The sequence below is a fragment of the Pyxicephalus adspersus genome, chromosome 3 (genome assembly GCF_032062135.1).
Source record: "Pyxicephalus adspersus chromosome 3, UCB_Pads_2.0, whole genome shotgun sequence".
In the NCBI taxonomy this organism is placed as follows: domain Eukaryota; kingdom Metazoa; phylum Chordata; class Amphibia; order Anura; family Pyxicephalidae; genus Pyxicephalus; species Pyxicephalus adspersus.
In genome coordinates, this window is record NC_092860.1 from 111,985,113 (window position 1) to 112,007,873 (window position 22,761).

At 35.0% G+C, this 22,761-nt stretch overlaps 1 protein-coding gene across 5 annotated transcripts in view; it reads right to left on the reverse strand.

Annotated features, from left to right (window-relative positions):
- Window positions 1-925: 925 nt before the first annotated feature.
- LOC140326961 (probable ATP-dependent RNA helicase DDX60) overlaps window positions 926-22,761 on the reverse strand; it is a 50,071-nt gene continuing 28,235 nt past the window's right edge. For 2 of the 5 annotated variants that reach the window (XM_072406018.1, XM_072406019.1), the window contains 19 exons: window positions 21,922-22,037; window positions 20,958-21,082; window positions 20,753-20,862; window positions 18,906-19,010; window positions 18,105-18,233; window positions 16,415-16,539; window positions 14,463-14,606; window positions 12,793-12,919; window positions 12,037-12,189; window positions 11,643-11,747; window positions 10,523-10,723; window positions 9,669-9,773; window positions 9,430-9,571; window positions 8,101-8,222; window positions 5,888-6,035; window positions 4,526-4,668; window positions 3,439-3,590; window positions 2,287-2,349; window positions 926-1,690 (listed from right to left, as the gene is read on the reverse strand). In XM_072406018.1, the coding sequence (XP_072262119.1) occupies window positions 1,588-1,690; window positions 2,287-2,349; window positions 3,439-3,590; window positions 4,526-4,668; window positions 5,888-6,035; window positions 8,101-8,222; window positions 9,430-9,571; window positions 9,669-9,773; window positions 10,523-10,723; window positions 11,643-11,747; window positions 12,037-12,189; window positions 12,793-12,919; window positions 14,463-14,606; window positions 16,415-16,539; window positions 18,105-18,233; window positions 18,906-19,010; window positions 20,753-20,862; window positions 20,958-21,082; window positions 21,922-22,037 (2,418 nt within the window). In that variant the 3' untranslated portion in view covers window positions 926-1,587. The other 3 variants (XR_011919951.1, XM_072406020.1, XM_072406021.1) reach the window with 3 other exon arrangements.

The following is a 22,761-nucleotide window of genomic DNA, read 5'->3' on the forward strand; positions in this document are numbered from 1 at the left end:
TATTGCAATCACTAGAAAGCTCATTCTTATTAATGGATAAAAGTATATATTGTGGAGAAAAATTGTATGGATGAGGTCCAGTTTGCGTCTTTTGCAGATGTTAAGGCTGCATTTGAATAGGCTGATTGCCCCGTGGCAGAGCACAAACATAAGTGAATGCAATTTTTTTGTTTACTATTTGTTTGAAAGGTACATTGGTGCACTATTTTGAATTGTACCACAACATACCAACACGGGTTTTACATGTGTTACCCTCAGGTACCTCGTGTGGTGGCACACAACCCGAATGAAAACCCTAAACTTTTTTTTTTTTTTTTTTTTTTTTTTTTTTTTTTTTTTTTTTTTAGTTTTTTTACTTGCATAAAAATGTCCCCAGTTAGTTCTCCTGGAAAAGGCAGATTTTTTGTTTTGTTTCATATTTGTATGTATTTGTAATTTTCTTTGCAAGATAAGTTATGACCCCAGGGACTGTAATACATAAACTGAAAATGTATTTTATTCTGAAATAAAGTACAACAACAAAAAGTTGTTGTGTTTTTTCTCTCTAGCTTTGATCAGGTGAAAATTACATCTGCATGGCTGCTGAAGAATTTTGGATCCTTATGACACATCTGTTTATGGTCATTGGTTTATGTAGTCAATCCTCTAGAAATTTGGGGTGAATTATTGGCTACTGAGCATTCTGACATTTGCTGTGTGTTAAAGGCAGCCACAAAGATAAGACATTCATTCTCACCCATATTAATTTAGGATTACCAAGTATGTTTAGTGCAAGCTCATATGTGTTAAGTGCATTAAGTGTTTGGATTGTTTTAAAGAAATAAAACAATGAAAAAGACAGCCAACAAACTTTATGAGAATAGGTGATAAAACCAATTCTTCCCAAAATCTTCCAAATTGTTTTGCTCATGAAATAAAAACGATGTCATTTGAAGCATTTTCTTTATTCTGTGGACACAAATCGTGCATATGATGTTTTGGTGACACACTGAATATGTAAAAATGTTTTTTAACATGTTTATTTCTCTACAGGTAAGTAGCATTGATCAGCTATATTCAGAATTAAACTCTACCATTAATCTAATGAAATATCACTTTTCTACAGGTTTTACAAATATTTAAAATCATCACATTCATTTAGTCTGCCACATAAATTGGGTAATTAAAAGTAGTAATAGCTTGGCAAGCAAAATTACAAAAATTGTTCTCAATATGTGAACTTCCATTCCTATTGGCAGTATTGGAATTTTTATTTAAAAGCAAATAACTTGGAATGTTTCCATGCACAGAACAAAAGTTGGTTGCCAGATCCTGTTACATTTAAATTACATTTCTAATCTAATTATTTTTATTTTTTGCACATTTGGGAATTCTTGTATGTGAAATGATTCACCCCACCCTTATATATAGGCCATGGGCTTTATGAGTTGGCACAGATATTCAAACTTCTTAAAATTAGCTGGTAAAGTCTAGTAACTTTGACGTTTTTAACAGACTTTCCTTTCAAATGTTGCAGACCAAATAATTTGTACTACAACCACCAAAATGAATTTCCTATATGCAAAGCATACTGTTAACCGTTTAAAGTTACTTCACAAGAATAAGTTTCTGCTGGAACTTTTTTTGGAGCTGTTCAAAGGCCAATGAAACCGGATCATATTCATCTTCACACATTTCCTTCAAGGAGACACTGCAAGAATAAGGTTATTAATACAGTATATATCTCAAATGTTTTACAATAAATGAGTGCTATTTTGTGATGCGTGTGTGTGTGTGTGTGTGTTTTTTGTTTGTTTATTCTCAATAAACATTCTGTAACTGAAAGTTACTTTTATCAACACTATGTATGTTACTTTTATCAACACTATGTATGTATTTGGTCCCTATCACCGACCTTGTACAGCTGTACTGCAGTTATGTGTCACAACTTCAAGAACGGTATGCTTAGGTTAAAGAGAGTTTTCACTCTATTCTTTCTGATTTAGATCCATTGACTAAATATAAAAGTTTGTGCCTTTGTTTGCAGAATGCATAACAAGCAGCTGGTGTGCCATCTTTCAAATATATAATGAATGCGTAACTTTTTCTGTTATATGTTGCTCGGAAACTTACTGTCAAGATGCATCAATTAAAAACTGATATAAACATTTTTCTCTGAAGCAAAGCCCAGAAGTTAGGTGGAATTATTTTAAACTAAAAAGTAACCACTGGTTTATTGAACATGTAACTTTAGTAAATGAGTTACTGTATATCTACAATGCAAATTAAACTGCCATAATGCATTACCTGATAGCTGAAATAGAAAGATAAAAATCCTTTAATTTGTAATAGGCATCTCCTTCATTAAACCTAGAAAAAATAAGAATAATCATAATAGCAATCTATGAAACATTTACTTAATAACTAAACATGACTATCAACAAATAAATTAAGAGTTAAGATGCCACGTATTAGCCTAATTACTCAGAAGAACTTGACTTTTTTCAAATACCATAACCCTTGGTCCACGAATTTATGTACAGTCAGGCAATAAAAGAACCCCTTTCTATTTCAAGGCTTAAAAGTTAATGTATTGGGGCACTGTGTGTTTATTTAACAAAGATTAGGTATAAATGAAGAAGCAATGTGTGAAAAGTATAAAACACTCTCACCACTTCCAGAGTAAGTAGCAGCCAGGTGCTGCTAATGCTAATCAAATGCACTTTATTAATGGATCATCAGCAAGTATAAAGTCTGGAAAAGTAGAAGTTTGGGGCAGTTTGTTGGTCATGAGCATTTAGGTGTGTGTTAACACAATGCCAAGAAGGAAAGACAACAGCATTCAAAATCTAGCAAAGCAATTGTTGGTGTCAATCAATCTTGAAACAGAAGACAGTTTTCAACAATCTGTAGTCCATCATTTTACAGTAAAGAGAATATACAAATTAAAAAAAAATCACACAAAGTTTAGTCCATGCTACGCTCTGGGGAATTGTAAAAACAAAACACTAAGGGCCACTAGGGATGAGCGAGAATGCCTTCCGATGGGTCCGTGAAATTAAGGCGAACTGATTTCGTGAATCCACAGTCCCTGGGCTGTACTTATCATTGAGAAATACAGCCCAGGGAGCGTGGGAACTTGCAGTCACAGCTGATTGGAGACACCCAAGGTTACAGATAAATCATTTTAGAACCTGCTAAGGACCAGATAATTTTTTTGATTTTGACCTAATATGTAAAGCTTTAGAATTGAAATAAGGTATACTATATGTTTCTTGTGACATTAAATCAATCATTTCAAACCTATGCTAATATTATATGTGTACATTGAAATAATTTTTTTCACGAGAATAAATGTGATAAATAAACACTTAAAGCATGGTGAGTCAGTAGCTTCCACAGTTTCTCTTTTTTAATGAATCTAGAAATACCTAAAAAAACATACACACATATATATACCCATTATCAGAAACGATTGCCTTTATAGAACCATGTTTGAAAAAGTCAAGGGCATAGGAGTTTAGGTGCAGTGCTCTTCCGTAGGCATCAGTTTTCTCCAAGTAAAAAAATGGGAAATATTTCTGAGAAATTTGAATGGTTGCCAACATCATCTGATGAAAGAAAGTTGACATTTAAATCTGTAATTTTCTTTAAAGCTATGTCTTAAAATATATCAACTTCCAATTTTGCAGTTAGAAATAAATGTAGCACTGTTAGTTTAGGAGGAACAGTTACTTAACTGAGGTAACCTGGCCTCTGATATAAAGACACCTGTGGGGTCCTGAGGGAATCAATCTCATTAACACATGAGAAAAAAAACAAAACATTTAGCTTCCTGGCTCTGGTCTACCAGACCTCAATTTTGGGAGACCTTCTCCCAGCTCACAGGCTCCACACAGCCCTCACCTGACCCACACCTGGCAATAATGCTGCAACTTCCTACCAGACTCAAAAGGCAGGTCCTCCACAGCCATTCTCGGTCTCTGCCCTGGAAAAGGGGAGCAGTGCCTAGCCCACTCATTCCTTCCAGGACACTGCAGCCTGGATCCCAAATAAATGGCTGCAATTCTGCAGCAATATAATTACCAATAGCCTTATCAGGGCCCTTTCTTCCCTTTTTCTGGGAAGATTGAGGTTTATGATGCCTGCATTTGGCATCATAGGTTTCTGTTCACTACAATATGTTTAGTTTGTCAATAAAAGGTATCTTCTAATACATTTGTCCTGTTGATGGTTAACATCTAACAAAATACTGACTGAAAGGCCACTTAAAAATATCTTTACAACACTTTATTTGTCCTAAATGCAAAAGGAACCTATATCTCAGGGCTTTTGGCTCACTGCAGATTTAAATATTCCAGTAGCTTGGTAGCCCAGAAATTTTGGTGTTGGCATTTGTCATCATTGGATCTTAGTGTTATCAACTATATATTCTAATAAGACTGTATATGTTCACATTCTCATTGAGGTTAAAGACTAGGGTAATAACATAAAACCTAATACTATGCCTTGAATGGACAACGCATCCTCAAGTTTTTCTACTTACATTGTTTGCGTTTTTCATGGTCATCAAGTCATGATCGGTGTTTCCTGAAAGACAGGCAAATGGTGATATTCCACTTCTGCCTTCTGAACTTGATGTCAGATGATCCACCAGCCCCGAATTGTCACACTCCTTGCCTGAAAAGTCTAAAAATGATCCATGTTTTACAATACTGCAGCATGTAAATAAACAGACATAAATCTTCAGCACATAAGGACAGTTGTGTGTTTTCCTAGTTGCATGGCTGTCTCTCTTGACTCAAGACTATGGACTTTGTAAAGCGCTACGTAATATGTTGGTGCTACCGGTATATAAATACTGTGTAATACTGAAGCTGGTAAATCTGGTCTAGGCATCTAAGCCGATATATATATAAAAACATGTATTGGTAGCTGAGTATTTCAGAATTATCACCATGGTGGACAAAGGCAGAGTTACTTATTCAAAATTCAAGACAGTAGTGTGTTTTGGCAGAGAAATGTAAAAGGCCAAACCCCTGTAAAAAAACATTTAAAAAAAAATATCTAATATAAAGAATGCATGACACCCCAAAAAGTTTCTATACTTCATGTCCTAAATAGGCTACTGGGTGTTCTCTACTATAATTGCACAAAAGTTTGTTTTGAATTATAAAGTACATCAGTACATATACAAAGAAACAAAAACTTGATGATTTTAAATCTTTGGGCTGCCTCATCAGGTCATCTTTTCATATATATAGTATTAGCTGAACTGAGGCTACACTGAATGTTTTTTTAAAAGCTCATAAACAGCCTTACAGTAAATACATTTATGGACATTTGTAAGCCTTTTAAGGATTTTAAAGCAGGATTTTAAAGTCAAATATGAAAGTTATGGGGTTAATGGAAGTGCTTATAAACCATTAAAATGCCTGTAAATGCTACTGTTTGTTTTTAATTGAAGCATTTATAAACACTTATAAACATGTGTAAGTGCCATTGATTTCAATGGAAGTGCTTATTGGTTGTATTAGGTCTTCATATGCTATAACAAGTGGTTAAAACAAATTAAAAATGTTCCTTTTAACTCTCAAAAACGTGCCACCCACAAACAGTGTAGATTGGCCTTTTGTAATTACTAGGAATTTCAAAGATGGGAGTTTAAATGCTTAAATGGGAGCCTTAATCATGAAAACCATAAAAGGATGTAAAGTTTTAGAATGGACAATTTGCAAAGTTTGCCTTTTCTTCTTGCACTGTGCTATAGTGGAGGAGGTTTCAGTGGTTTCAGCAGCATTCCAATGTCTTCCAATGATTCTATGAATTATGTAGGGAATTCTTGTTCCTACCTGAAATGTTAAAATACTAAATGCATTTCTTAATGATCCATGATTATACCACCTACCAATGTTTGAGAGTGGAAGTTGGTACTTCTCCTCTAAATCTGCCAAATTAGAAGCTGTCAGGATGCACTGACCAAAGATTAATGCAACTTTTTGGTTGTGTTCTTCCACGACAGCAGCAAAATCATCTGGAAGTTTCTCTAGAAAGACCTGCACAAACAAAATCCATGCTAAAATAACTTTTGTTAAAACTGTGTTTTAGAGAAGCAGTTGCTAACCGGTGGTCTGCAGCTCTGGCCGGGGGTGCATCCCCGAGCAGGTGAATGACCCCCCTGGAGGGGCACACTGGCCAGAGCCGCGGACCATGTCCCCCACACGGATCCCAGGCTCAGGGAAGTAGGCGGGTTGTCTCTAGACAGGCTCAGACCTGCCATGGGAGAGTGGGCGAGTTCTGGCATCATGACATCACTAAAGGGGAAGTTTCTTCCCCTTTGAGTGACACCCGGCTCCCTGCGGATGTGTGGTCCAGAGCCGATAAATTTAGTGGTCAGTCAGTCCGAAAAGGTTGCCGACCACTGTTTTAGAGAGACTGAGGAAAACATGACCAAGTCATTTGTATATCCAGATAAAAAAAATGGCCTTAAGGACCTAAAGTATGTAGTTTTTATTTACTTCAGTTTATGCTAAAGCAGAAATGACACTCTACAGATTGGAAAAAATTGCCTGAAAGACTAATATGTTAGTACTATATTAGATTCTATAGTGTTTGGGGGACACAAAATGGAAGAATTTTATTATAAGTAGGTTTTACATTTACGAGAGCATTCACTGCACAAAAGTATATCTTTTTTGCAGCTTACCAGCCCTTAGGTGTTTGACAGTTACATGACCTGTCTTCTTCCCGCTTTTTTTCTTTTCTTTTTACTTAGTATTTTACTGAAATATTCTAAATTGGCTTCCTTGCAAAATCAGGGCGCCGATTCAGACACCCAGCTCACATAGGTGATGGCTACAGAAAACACCACCTTGTTGGTGAGGGTGGAGAAGAATGACCTATATGGGTTAAAAGAGTGGTTTCTGGGGTGCAGAAAAAGCCAAAATTAGATCGCTCGCAGCCTTGGGTAATAAAAAAGGGATCTACAAGCCCCAGTCACTGGGAATCTGGGATGCAACAGAAATGCAATTAAAACCAGTGACAATAAGGCAGAATGGAAAATCAATTTCTGGAAATTTTAAATCTGGAACACCAGTATGCATTCCAATCAAGGTATAAATGCATATGTCAGTGTATACTGATCCCACTGCTACTATCACATCCCCTGTTTTCCCCAAAGGATCCCTGTACCTGGTGACAAACCTGTCCAGTTGTTGAACTCGGAGAGCAGGTGGTCCACATATGGAGCCACCCCCAGACACATCTGCCAGACAGGTCCTGAAACACCTCTTACTGGTCCAGGCATTACTGCTTAAGGAAGTTATGGCTAGTGTTGGTGTTCGAATTCGGGTTGTCCTTATATGCGACCTGAATATGGCTGTTCAAATTCAGATAGACCGACCCGAAAAAAAATGAGATTCGACTACAAAAATTTGGATTAAAAAAAAAAAAAAAATTATTGGTAAATTAATTTATTGAGTGTTTGTGTTCATTTAACTATTTTTTTTTACAGGTTATCTTACAATGACATGATACCTCTTAAGCTTCGTAAACACGTGCAATTTTTGTCATTGGAAAGGATCTTTCACGATCTATGGAGAGGGAAGGGGGAGAGCGACGGAGCGGCACCCTGCTGCGTGCTCTCCCCCTTTCCTTCCATTAGGATCGGTCGCTGTTCATCGTCCGTGGATCCGCCAGGACGGTCGTTCGGACGATGGACGACGCCGACTGTACACACGCAAAAGCAGTGAGTCAGGTCATGATTTTTCTGAAACTTTGCCATACTAACCTGCAGCTTTAGCTTGATTATAGAAAAAATGTAAAGCATCATTAAAAAAGGTGTATTAAAAAATGGGTTATTCTTACTCAGCATAGAATGTGAAAGGCTTCCTCTGTCCCTCAACAGCATAGAAAGAACACACAGACATGATGTACTACTATTCCCTAAAGAAGACCAGCCTTTATTTTAAATTTAGGTTGTCCCAAAGAATTTATGGCTTTTCAAGAATGTCAGTTGTTAGTAATGTAGTTATAATTTCTAAGCAGTGAAGCAAAATTGTGTGCTCCAGAACTAGCATTCATCTGAACAAACTATTTAATAGGTGTATCCTAGATCAATACCTTGGATTGGAAGAAAGTACCCATATATTTCATCTTCTGTGAAAGAATGTATTCTCTTCCAAACAAGTGTGCCAACACCAGCATTAGAGTATACATAACAGAGTCTGGAAATGTGCCAGGATCTACGAAAACAGGGGATAAGGCATTTTTTTAATGCTTAAAACTATAAATAATAAATGTATATAGAGCAGCTCAGTTGGCTCAGCGGTTAGCATTCTCACAGTTGCAGCACAAGGTCCTGGGTTTGCATCCTGGTCAGGATTCTATCTGCGAGAAGCTTGTATGTTTTCCCTGGGTCTTCTTGGGTTTCCTACCACATCCCAAAAAGCATGCAGGTATATTAATCAGCTTTCACTGAAAAATTGTCCTTAAACTGCATTAATGACATATGACTATGGTAGTGACATTAGATTGTGAGCTCCTTTGAGGGACAATTACTGATATGACAATGGACTTTGTAAAGTGCTGTGTAATATGTCAGTGCTATATAAATACTGGATATTAATAATATATGAGCTGCATAGTTACATATGCATTATGTTAAAGAGTGTCTGGTATATACAGAAGATTATGTGCTTCCTTCCTATTTGAAAATACTAGCAGTTTACATTAGCAGCAACACTAAATGTACAAGTTTACTTTTTGGAAACAATCCCCCTGCCCCTTTAATGAGAACCAAGCACTGAAACATGCGGTCAGAGAAGGCACCTTTCAAACCAGACAAGGCTGCATCAGTTTGCTCACGAAGACTGAACCAAACTACCTTCTGATGGGTGCAGAAGAGTCATTAAGGGCTGCAAACATTGTTTGTTTGCAGTAATTGCCCCTAAAGTTTGTGCAAAAGGTATTAGGTTAAGGGATGCCATAATTTTTGTGCATACCAATAATAATAATAATAATATTAATAATAATGAATACCATTTGAATAAACCGCATGGGTTGGTAAATACTGTTTAAATATGCTGTTGTATCAAAACTAATTATTCCAATTACTTTTGTCTGTCTCAAGGTATTTTTGGAGGTAATTGTTCTTTATTTTCAGAGGGGTACAAATAATTTTGTCCACATTTGTAGGTCTCTAATGCAGACAAACATCCTCTATTCCCTCTGTTCGTGTTGCAATTGCATATACAGTACACATTTGATAAAGGGAATAAAAGGGAACATGGTATGGAATTTGTTTCAAATTGTTTTTAACTTTTTGAACAGTATACTGAATACATCCAAAAGCAAAGTCATGCATATCGATTTATACTAGACATATACTAAATGGAAAGAGAGTTTAAGTATAGGATTAAAAAATACCAAAGACTGTAGTGTATAACATACATTTGGTACTTGGTTTGCACAACCTATGGAAGAGTCCTTTCTTCAGAAAACTGACAAACACAAAATTTGATGGTTCATGATAGTGCAAATGAGTAACTAGTCCAGTTAATTCTAAAGGCTGACACTGTGTATCCAGATATCCCTGTGATAAAAATAAAAGGATGATTATCATCATTTAAAAGACATTAGGTGATACATTTGTATGTGAGTAGTGTTTTTATATGCTTCAGCATACATACCTCATGGACCAGGAATTGCAAAGAAAATACAAAATACATCTTTAACATCTGAGTTTCAATAGGATGCTTGAATGACATGAGCGAGTGTTTCAAAACAGATAAAACCTAAAAATATAAACTCAGTCAGTTACCAAAAGCTATCATATGACTGAAAAAGTATATTACATGCAGAAAACATGAGAATGAAAATTGTCCAAATCTGTTTTCAAATTAAAATGCACATAGTGAAATACATTCTTAAAAATGTTTGGTCCAGACTTCCTTTGCACCACTTACAAAATGGGTCCCACTGGGTCTTCAACATTAAATAGCATTTAAAAAAGTGCTTACGCCTGGGTAGTGATGTGGACAAATTCATGTATGTCATGGTGTCTGAACTAGTCTTTTTTCATAATTAACTAAATTTGTTGCAAACACAGAAAAATACCCATAGACCCTAATAGACATTGGGAATACATCATAATGTACTGTGTACTGAACTTAATTCCCAAACAATTAGCCATCCCAGTGATCTTCTGTAAACTATAGAGCAACTCCCCTCTATGTATAAGAAATGGGAAGGAAAGGAAGTGTTTCTTGTCCAAGGGAAAGAGGCCTAGGGTGAACAACATATTCCTCCATACTGGGTAGTGAGGGAGTGTTGTGAAACTGTTCTACTGGAAAGATTAAAAAATGCAAAATAAACTTGAAAAAGGAAAAATGGGTTGATATCATAACTTGCAGTGTCCACCTTAATCTGTTGGTAAACCTCCAATATATTAAATGCTGGGGACAAACAAAAGTGGTTTCATCTTCAGTTCACATAAATATGCTTTTAATTATGCTGTTCAAGTTCTGATTTGTTTTATATTTACCTTGGCTCTGGCGTCCTCTTTATCATCAGCTTTGGTTGCCAAAAGCATTAGTCGTAGTATAAGAGAAATGCTCAGGGGAAACTGGCCTTTTAGCTCTGGAACATTGGACTTGATGAGATTCTGCACTTTTGTCATTGGTATGTTGAAAAAGTATACATTTCCTTCTAAATCCAGTCCTCTTCTTCCAGCACGTCCTGCCATCTATAGAAAATGTATTATCTATAATTATGTCATAGATTTGTTTGTAGCTTATGGAAAATTTATTGGGTTACTTCAAACATTTTAATGCTGATCTTCTAATTAAAGTAATGTATATCTATATTTGGCTGGTTAATATGGGATGTAATTTCATTTGTGCTTATGTTTGTTTCTAATTTTATTAAATAATCACACAAATGGTATATATATGCCTACAAGCATACAAGTACAGAAACATGTACCATTAAAAGTGATGATAGACAAATGACATGAGAAGTATGGGCTTTTAATGATTTGTGCACACAAAAATATTAGGCATGCTTAGGTTTTGGTTGACAATCTATTTCCTGATTTGCCGGCGGGAGGAGCGATACTGAATAAAACTAGAATAGCAGGCACACCCAGGCTCAGAACTACCTGCATGTGCAGGAGAGGTGCCTGCGGTTTGGCGAGGAGTAGGTAAGTGTGACAGGCTGGTTAATATGGAACATAACTTCAAATTTGTGCTCATGTTTGTCATCACACAAATGAATAACTCTAAAATATCATTATGTCTAATTTTTCTATGTGACATAGCATTTTATATAGGAAATTATTAGAAGCTGTCAGTACTCGTGTTACGTAAGGTACATTCTAGTTTATGTAGGTGGCTGCTATAGCATTCTGTTGACAATTTAATAAAGTTATTATGGAAATTAATTTGAATTTATAGGGTTACCACATTTGCAGTTATATTCACCTAAGGAGTAATGTATTTTTTTAACCCGCACATTGGCAAACTGAAGAGATATTATAGTATTGGATGTTTTAGAACATTCTTTAGGAGGCCTTATATGTTACTTCTGGCTACAATAACATGTTTGCACATAGACTTCTTTCACCCTATGCAAGCCTAGGAAAATTATTTAGATAAATATACTACCTGTCTGTAGTTCAGTGCATCCAGGTACGGGGAATCCTTTAGGAAAACCACAGATTTGCATGGCATGTTGATCCCAAGTGCAAGAGAACTAGTGGCTGTTACAACCTAGGAAAACATCACTACTTTATTTATTCTTACAGCTAAATGTCAGTTCTTTAAAAAAAGAATAACACAGTTTAATGTAAATCACAATAAAACACCAGTGTGGGAAGTCCCTGATGGAATTGGTCACTGATCATGCACTCTTTCAGGGTGGTAACTTGGCAAATACATTCAGTAGTAAAAATGAAAAAGAGATTGAATATGTATTTCCCATATGATACAATTGATAATACATTTTCTCCTGACCATCTTTAATAATTTTGCATGGCGCTCTTTATAACATGTTGCTTACCCTGATGTGTCCCATTCGGAACAACATTTCAACAAAACGTCTTGCTCTATAATCCATGGCTCCATGGTGGTAACCAATGCCTCTTTCTGCCAGAGATATCAGCTCCTCTGAATTTCTCACAGTTTTTACCTTTTCAATCATTTCCCGTAATGTCTAAGTATATTGTTTCCATAAAAGTGTTGATAAAAGAGAAGAAATGAAGCATAAACAAAGTTAAATGAATTGGAACAGCGTTGTTCATACATAGAATATGTCACAGAGTAGGAACAGAAGAGCTCCAGATGTAAATGTCAATTTAGATTTGCGCATAGCGATTATTATATGTCTCCAATATAGTTAAAACAAATAATAAATAGTATATGAAATTGCCTAAACATTTTCTGTTCAGGGCTTTCATCACTCCTTTACAACCTATGCTGGCTCTACACTAGGTAGTACTAGACAGGCAACAATGATGGGGGAATACCATCCTTCATTAAACTATTCTTTTTCATATCAACTGCCTCAATTTACTAGGTGGTCTTCACTTCTGTTTGGAAGTCAGTTTTTCCAAACAAAGAAGGAACTAGCTGTAGTGAAAGACTAACATACTATTTGAAAGGACCCTTTATAGATCAATCCATTATATACCTGAAAAAGAGAAGCTCTCAACCCACTCCTTCTCACTTATTTAACACCTAGCTTTGCTGTATGTAATTGAAAAGAAGCAAAAAGCCATTGTAATCAAGCTAAGATCATCAAGATCAATGACCTCACCTCACTGTCCACTGCTCCATAATTAGCATAGGTACATTCTGGTGATTTTTTGGATATTTTCTCTGCTTTTTGTTTTAAATTTGTAGCAATGGCCTCTTTAATGAAGGGCTCATCTTTTCTGGCAGACCTATTGGTTATACAAGCAGAAAATATTTACACTTTTTGTATTGTAACATTTACCAATCAAATTCTTGTTTTTTTTTTCTTTTATTTTTATTCTTCTATGTTTTTTTTACAAATTATAACAAATAAAGGTTTTTTTTCCCAAAATGTTTGTTCGTTTTTTATTTCAATATGGTCCCCCACAGCTGGCTTGAGAAAGATTGTTAAATAGGTGAAATTGGGCTTGTAAAATATCTGAAAAAGGAAGGTATTTTTGAATAATATAACTTGAGAAACCTTTTGGGCTGGGTGCTGATTTTGGGGATCACTTTCCTTCCCAATTTGAGCCTACCAGAAAATGGATAGTGGGATGCACCTACTTGACTCAAATGGTTTTAGATATTGGCAGTGGATAAGGTATAGCTATGAAATATACTTGAAATATCCTGGGAAAGAGAAATGAAATCTGCAAAATGCTTCAAAAAATGTGTAAGACATGAAGAATATTGTATCCACTGTATTTTTAGTTTACATTTTTTAAATAAATGTATTGTAGAGCATCTTAGGTTATATGAGAAAATTGTTTTGATTGGATTACATGTTTATGTAAATATAAATAAGAAGAAAGCTGTTTTTTTTGGCAGAGTAAGCCTATATTGTGATATTTTGTCACAGACAAATATAGAAATATACAAAAAAGTAGAAATGGTCTTGACCCATTACTTTTTACTTCTTACTTCTACTTTATTCATATTTAGGATTACAAGACACCTCCTGATTGTAGCTACTTTTAAACAATTTTACATTTCCCTAATATACCTATATAGTTTAGATAAATTCTTGCTTCAATTTATTATCCCAACATGATTATGCACTACTTATTTATGCTTTATTACCCTAATCATACATACTTCTTACCTCTATGTTATATATATTGTTATCACCTTTATTCTTTTTTGCACATTATACTGTATCGAACCTTATCATAATTATGATGTTTAGATAATGATTCTCCGAGGATCATACCAATACATGGATGTTGTACTTAGTATACTTTATACATGCGCACTTAAGAAACATGATCACAACTTTGATGTTCTGCTATGTGAATACTACACTTAAACATCAACTATTTATGATACCCTATATATATTTATATACACTTGTATGTAATTTCTGCATTTAGCTTATCTCCTACCGATCTCTACATATCCCTTGAGGAAGCCGGCAGGGGCGAAACGCGTCGGAAAAAGAGACGTTATAATTTCATGGATCGAACCCTCTATTGTTATACAGTCAGGGATATAGACTGTCTAGCTGATTGGTCTGACTATACCCATGATACTAATGGGTCAAGACCTTTTCTACTTTCTTGTAAATTTCTATATTTGTCGGTGACAAGTTATCACAATATAAGCTTATTCTGCCAAAAAAATCCAGCTTTCCTTATTTTTATTCACATATTCAAACCATGAAGTGGCATTATTATACTCTACCAGGTGTTATTGCTTTACTATTTCCACTTGAATTACATGTTTATACAAACCAGCACATTTATTTGTACTTACCTAATTGTCTTCTCTATCTGTTTTCCTTTAATTTGCAGTTTCTGCATTTCTTTCACAATCTTATGAGTTTGTGTTTTTTCAGAACTCTTTGTAAGATTTTCACCCAGATCCTTTGCTAGCGTTTCCACTAACTTAATATCAAACCTTAAATAGATTAAGTACACTTGAATTGAACATTGAGTACCAATATTACCACTCTATAAATGTTTAAATTGTCATTGTATTTAAAATGAAAAAATTAAACAAACTGTAATACACAGATAGATAAAATGGACTAATCACTGAAAGATTATAAAGCTACCATTGCTGAACTCGTTCTAAAGAATGCTAGTTGCTGGGATGCAAAGCTGATATTTTGGTTTCAGGATTTTTGGTCACACACCTGAAACCAGCAAACATTTTACAGCAATTATCTGGACATTTGATCTGCAAAAACATTAAAACATATTAAAGAAAGACGATCAGAACACCAACCAGGCAAGCAGTACTTTTTAGTACTTTTTTGGAAATGGCAGCTTACATATTCCTCAATTTAGGTAACACTTAAAGCTAATGTACATAAATGCATATAGTATTTAGTACATATAAAAAAAATATGTAGTCCATCTAACACAAGGTCAAAATTGTCATAACCTCTCACTACATGATCTATCATATATCTAGGTAGATACTAACTGGTTGAGAAAAATAGCTAATCCCACTAATGATCTTTATGTGTATAGTTTAGGATGCCGAAAAGAGTACCTATTCTCTCAGCTGACTAATACCCAGAGAGAGACAATATCAGGAACAATAATGCATTGAAGTAATTTAATCAAATTTTTGCACTCATTGTAAACCCCTATTTTGGGCTCCATTAATGTAGTCTTATACCTTTCTGTTAAATTGCTATTTACAGAAGAAATGATCACTCGGAAAAGTAATATAGAGAAAAAGGCCGCCAACTGTGTTAATGAAATAACTAATTTTGATTCCACTGAGTTACCAAACAGAAGGGACAAAATAATGTCCAAGGAAGATTATTTGTACATTTGTCACATTTAGGGACAGGAAGACAACTACTTGTAATGATAACTAACAAGAGTAGAGTCAAAGGAGACTCTGAAAGTGCCAACTTCTGTTTAACCCATTCACCAGAAGGTTTAAAAACAAACCTAACGTCTCATAACAAACTTTGTAGTCATAGGCTTCCCATCCTCCATATGTTTGAATTTGATGATGCTCCTGACCCCCAAATCTGGATGATCTGTTAAAACCCATGCCGTGACTAGAATTAAACTAATTTATTTTACAACTTTGGGAAGTGCTGAGAATGTTTGGAATGAAACAGGACAATATGAACTGTATTGAAGAAGACAAACAGGTAATCCATGATACAAAAGGTAAGAGGGGGATAACTCCATGACTGAAAGATTCAAACCAGAGCTTAACAGAAAAAAAAATCATTCCTGAGTTTTTGCCACGTGATCAGACAATTCCAACTCAAGGTAGAAGAAGGGCTAGGCAAACAGTAAGTAAACAAAAGGACACAATAACAGATCTAATGGACACCCATTGAAGGAAAAGAAACTGAACAAATCTGAATTGTAAAATCTTCTTTAACTGTTCTGTTACAGGGACTGGGAAAGTGACTTCTAGGTCCAAAAGGGGGAGATCTGAGAGTTAGTACCTTTTTGGAGGTCAGGAAAATGAATTGTGTGGGCAGAATATATCAAGGAGAATTAATTTTCTTCTCCTTTTCTTAGGCTTCCCCTGCTGGGTAGGTGTAAATGCTTTTGCCTTTGAAATTGTCTTGCTTGCCAGTGTCTAATCCTCCTGTAGATGGCAAAATAAACCTTAGGCACAGGGCTACTTTGTCCCTCAATGGACGTGAAAGCAATTAATCTTCTGTGAGACTTTTTTGTCTTAATATTATGGGTAATCTTATAATATCATATTTTAATCAAGCTTACATAAAAAACAAAGCAGGTAGTTTATCAAGTTGTCTTAATCGTTCAACAAGCTTTGGAAAATGAGGCTGGCAGTTTTTTTGAAGAGAAGATGGGACATGTCCAAGGATTCTGAGCACATGAGAGACCTGAAAATCAAATTTGTTAATAAAAAGTCAAAAAAAGTCAGATTTAACCACACAATTATGACTGATCAAAACAGCACCACTACTACATTTCAGGAGACAGTGACACTTTATAGTTTGTTGGTTATATTTATGACATAACAAAACAATGCACAGCCTAAATGAAACCACATTTGTTTACTAAAATAATTAAAATAATAATACTAAAATAATAATAATAAATGTCTGTTCTTGTAGAGATATCCACCCTTTTAGCATGGCAGCCTAAACATTCATTTAGATTAGTATACTTTTGAATAAACTGTTCTGATGCAATTTTAATTATTTTATAGTTCTTTAAATTTTAACTCTTGAGCTTTTTTCTCAACACGTGCATGCTAAAATGCACATTTTCTACATAAAAACTTGCTGAAAGCTCTAAAACGCTCCAGAATAAAATGGTTACTTTTTGTAATTTAACAATTATTGCACAACTGCCTATTAAAACTAAATATAATTCCTGTTTTTTGTACATTATTACAGGTGAGATAAGTGCAAGTAAATGGATATAAAACACATTTAATATCCAAACTGTGCTTGCCTGTAAGGTACAGACAGACTATAGCACGCAAAATTGTTTATAGGTGACAATGAAAAAGCTGTAAGAGCCCATCAATTTAAAATTAATAAGCAGTTCTGGACCTAAAATTATTGCTTAGACTATGACGTACGTGGCCATCCCTATTAAGTTTGGGTCACTTATCATTACCATACAGTATGTGTTAAATTTTATTTATGGAAATCTTTGCTATAAATCCCTTTGTACTACTATGATGCTACATCCCAGATATGTGAAATAAAAAAACGGGTATGGAACTTATTGTAAGGCTTCGATTTACATCACTAAACATATGTAGGTAAAATGGCAGAAAAATAGCAAATATATAAGGTTCAAAACATTCCAACATGAAATTCATATAGCCGGACTATATATACACATGACCAACCCATAAGTCTCAGAATACATGTCACGTTTTGCAAACAATAAGTACGCTTCCACAGGATGAGTTTTGAGATATTAATAATGGAAAACAAATCAAAAATTAATTAACATATAAGTAAAAATGTGAATATGGGCTGGCTATATGAATTTTATGATGGACTGTTTTTAACTTTTTATGTTTGATTTTATGGAAATTTGGTAGACATATGTTTGGTAAACATATGTTTAGTGATGTGAATTGACCTATAACTGTTTTTTTATTTAAAATTTTTGTTTAATATTATAATTTTTTAATTTTTTTTAAATATAACAAATAAAACTGAATACCACTAATAAAAGAAAAAAGGCACTTAACTTATTTAAAGAATATAATAAAGAGATGAATGATAATCAGGAAACTTGCATGACTTAAAGCACAATTGATGTCACACCTTACAAGATCCTTTTCTCTAAGTGAAAATGTTTCTTTTTGCTTTCCCACTCCACTGCTTTATGTTGGCATGGCATGGAGTTACAGTCAATCCCCTCATCACAAATGGTCTCACGTGGACTTGTGTGGAATCTCTTTTTTACTATTTTTAATTACCTTATCAATCAGGCCTTTCCTAACCCAGTCAGTGAATTCTTTCTTTATATCGTCCTCATAATTGGCTGCATCTCTTTTTGTAATGGCCAGTTTGTCCTTTAGATGTATATTGTTTTCAGGATCCAGTGCCTTTTAGGATGAAAATAGGTGACAACTATAAGAAATATTGTTAAGAAATATACATTTCAATATTGTCAGTCTCAATAATAACAAATTACAATAAAAATAGCAAAGTATGCCCAGTAAGGATGTAGAAGGCAAAATATGCAGAATTGCAGAATGATGAAGATTATTGGACATCCAAAATACATGGGAGTCTGCACAATGTTGGTGGGTGAAACAGTTCTTGCAAGTTGGATCAGCAATGGAAGGGAGTTTGAAAGTATTGTGCTGAGAAATTCTTCGTCTTCTTTCTATTGTTATTATTATTATTATTATTATTATTATTATTAATAGGAATATTAATAATAATAATAATAATATATCCAAACACATGGGGTGCAGCACTCTATTGAGGAAAATGTTAGTCAAAAAGACCTTTTACAAATGCATTTTAGAATATTGAGCTGTAGCTCATAGTCATAGATCAAACTCTTGAATTTGTAAAATTCAGTTTTAGCCCTGTGGAAAATTTGTGTGTCTTGTGCAGATCCAGTCTGGACCATACCCATGTTTTTTGGGCTTAGCCACAACAGTACATTGAAAAGAAGGATAATAGGTATTTGTGTGTATGACATGTAATTCATACAACAATATAATGCTAGAAGTAATGAAAGTAAACATTTTCATGACCATCCTTACAGCTTTCATGGGCCATTCTGGCCATGCAGTCACCATAGCATCATACAGCTTTATACTTTCCATTGGAGAAAATGCCAGATCTTTAGGAATTCCACTTTTCTTGATCTGTTATTAAAAAGAAACAGTAATACCTGATTAAAAAGCCATGTGTTAAATGTATATGACTTGCCTTACAGAGCAGCAATCTAACACAGAAAAAAAATTGCTGTAATGCATTTTACCCATGCATCGCATTGTCCTTTCACAATGCACACTAGTACATGGTAACACATGTGTGAATGAGCTCTAAAGTGTGTGAATTCCCCAAACTATATTTTTAGGCAAAGCAGGGACGGGTTACAATGATTTTTTTGATAATGTTTTTATATCTAAATCTGTCCCTGCTAAGTAGGTTTTGTCCTGTGACCAGTGTCTGTAAAACAGAAACTCCTCAAACTTCAATGTTTATGTTGATGGGACAGGAAGTGAAAGTCTTGAATCTTGGGACACAAAATGTTACCTTTTTCCTACTCTAAAGAAGCTATATACTTACAGAAAGATAGAGTAACAACAGTCTCTGTCCACATTAGGCTTAATCTACATGGACTGTTTCCCCAGCGTTTAACCTGAAGTTATGTGTTTGAAGTCCCCATGCATTCCAATGGGGTAATCTACACCAGGACGTTTCCTTCAGGCAAGTTTTTGAGCTTTATCTTAAGTCTGGGTCTAAATGAACGGTTTTAAAAACGCATTTTAACGTTCCTACCACGTTTATATACATTTTTATGCACTTTTACAAGCATTTTAAAGCTTAACTTTATAACGCTAAAAAACTTTTATAAACGTCTATGAAGCGTTTTACCGCGATTTGCCGCGATTTTACATTACGTTTATAAAACTTTTACTTTTAACCCTTTCAGGGAATGAGTGCATGGGTAAAACCTCTTACTCATTCCCTGAAAGGGTTAAAATATGTGTAAAAAATTGGACGAGGATTTAATGGTAAATTATTTTATTAAATGTACGTGTGTTTGTGTAACTAAACTTTTTTTTTTTTTTTTTTTTTACAGGTTATCTAAATGACAGCCCTAGAGGAGCTGTAGTATGTGCTATAGATATACAACATGTCACAGCTCCTCTAGGGCTGCGGGAGTGATCAGGAGAGCGAAACTGTCAGCATAGCAGAGCTCCGCTGACTGCTCCGCTCCCTGATTGGCTGAGGTAACGGAAATCCTGATGATGCTAGAGCTGCCATCTGAGTTTCCTATTTCTCAGCCAATCACAGAGCACTGGAGATGAATGGGCACAAGGCTTCCCATTCCAGTCTAGTGCTGAATGGCTGAGAAACGTAAAACCTCAGCCAATCACAGAGCACTAGAGGTGAATGGAGAGCCTTGTCCTTATTTAACCCCTAGTGCCCTGCAATCCCTCACTGTCAGGAGTCCCATGGCTGTGCTCATGTCATGATTGCAGCCGTGGAAATCATCCTGTCATTAGGATAACCTGTAAATAAAAAAGTTTAGTTACACAAACACACACACATTTAATAAAATAATTTAACATTAAAGCCTCGTCCAATTTTTTACACATATTTTCCCTTTCAGGGCATGAGTAAGGGGTTTTATGTACCACTGAAGGGTTAAAAGTAAAGCTTTTATAAACGCCTATGTAAAATCGTGGAAAATCGTGGTAAAACGCGTCATAGGTGTTTATAAAAGTTTTTTAGCTTTTTAAAGTTAAGCTTTAAAACGCTTGTAAAAAAGCATAAAAATGCAAAAACATGGTAGGAATGTTTATATGCATTTTTAAAACTGTTTATGTAGACCCAGCCAAAGCTACATTATGTAATCATAGAGAACAACACTTACTTGTGGTATTGTTAATGCAGCACATGGATGGTAATGATGAAAGGTAATTTCCCCATCTTCCACGGAAGATACATATTTTTCAAGGTCGTTGTATCTTCTGTTATGCAAAACTTAAATGCAAAAGAAAAAAAAAAACAGCTACTGAATACAATAAATATCATAATAATGTAAAACAGATGTGCAGAACATACAGACATGTACCTACCTAGTCTAACACGATCTGACTTCCTTTCTGCTTTTAAACCTTTCTTTTTGGATACTTTCTGCACCAATGTTCTTTCTTCTGCTTCATCATGTAGTTTCCAGTATTTTTTAACAGACTGTAGCCACCTTGATGAATCAATTATTAAAAAAAATGCAGCCAGAAAATATATTACATGCAACATGTTAACATCCCTTAGTACTGAAAGCACCCATATTGTTAAGGGATCCATAGCTGGACTTCTTGTTGTGCTATGGGCCACCCTCACAGGAGTAACATAATATCAATGAGCCTTACAGTACTTAATATAGTAATATAATCTTTAGATCTTTTTAGATCTTTTGCTCCTTAATGGAAGGTGATTTTACTACTGACACATAATGGTCTTAATAAAATACTGCCTTGCCTCTAATATTGTGAATGCCTCTCAGTACCTGATTTTCTAAACTTCCATACCCCCCCTTCCTATACAATTTCTTCCCTTACATAAAACATTGGAAAGCAGCCCTAAAGACGTGAACACTAGCAAGAATGTCTAGTAACTAAGGTCATGGCCTCTAGTGATCTGTATAGTTTGCATACCACAGCTTATGCTTATCTGATAGAGAAGGATCTGATACTTGCTGAGGTCCATTAAGAATTTGGCCTAGCATTTACAATTAGGATAGAGTGCTGTAAGAGGGTATCCAATAGCTATATTAAATATTTGAGTATGCTGCACACAGCTAGGAAAGCAGAATGAATAATGGATAGTGTTTAGATCAGTGTTGATTTTCCAAAATGTCTATGAGTGTGATAACAAGAGTTTCTGGTAGCTACAAAGTTTTACCATCTTGAGTAATACTCAGATCTTTCACTCTTTATATTATCGCTTGCCACTGTCGCTTGCTTATCAGTTCAGTAGCCTATTGTAGCAGCTATAGTACAAAATCACAACAACTGATATGAAAATAAAGGTAATATTTACTCAGTGAGGATTTCTGGATTGCTAATTGTTGCAGATAAGGCCAGGAATGGACATCGGACCATGACCAATATGTGTTCCCAGACTTCTGCTCCAATTTCTCCTCCCAAGCAGTGAACCTAGAATTATATAAATCCTGTTTAATAATAATAATATATATATATATATATATATAGATATATATATATACACACAATTATTGTTTATTGTTTTCTGGTTAACCTATGTTTTAATTTATATTAAACCTTTGGAGTGATCCAAAAATATGCATTAGGGTACCTTTATCAACCAAATTAGCAACACAGTTAGCCACAAATCAGCCTGCTTTCAATTTAGCAAAGTCTCTGCAACATGTTTACAGGGTTTTTCAAACCCTGCACAGATTTTCTGCTGCACATTGCTTTCTAAATAGTAGATAGTTTTCACTCCAAACAAAAGCACAATGAAGAGGGTAAAGGTGCATGTTTTGCAGTATTATTAAAAGCAGCTGAGGAAGCATTTTATGAAAAATGTGTAAATTTTCGCAAATTTGTTGCACAATATGGCTCACAGTTCCTGTTTACCATTGCTTTCCTGTGTGGCAGAACTGCTAAATGTCCCATAATATGCTTGTCCATCAAAACACTATACTGCTCAAGCTGCCACCTACTACAGCTCCCATTAAATGGACCACTGAAAATGTTGGCACAGAACCTTGCTAGTGGTATTTTTAGTGTAGAGATTTCAACACAGGTGTTAGCATACAAAGCAGGGGTTAAATGTATATAGAGATAAGATTGTGTTAGGGTGGCAGTGAGATTCTCTCAATTCTCACTCCCTGAAATGCAAGAAGCATTGACATAC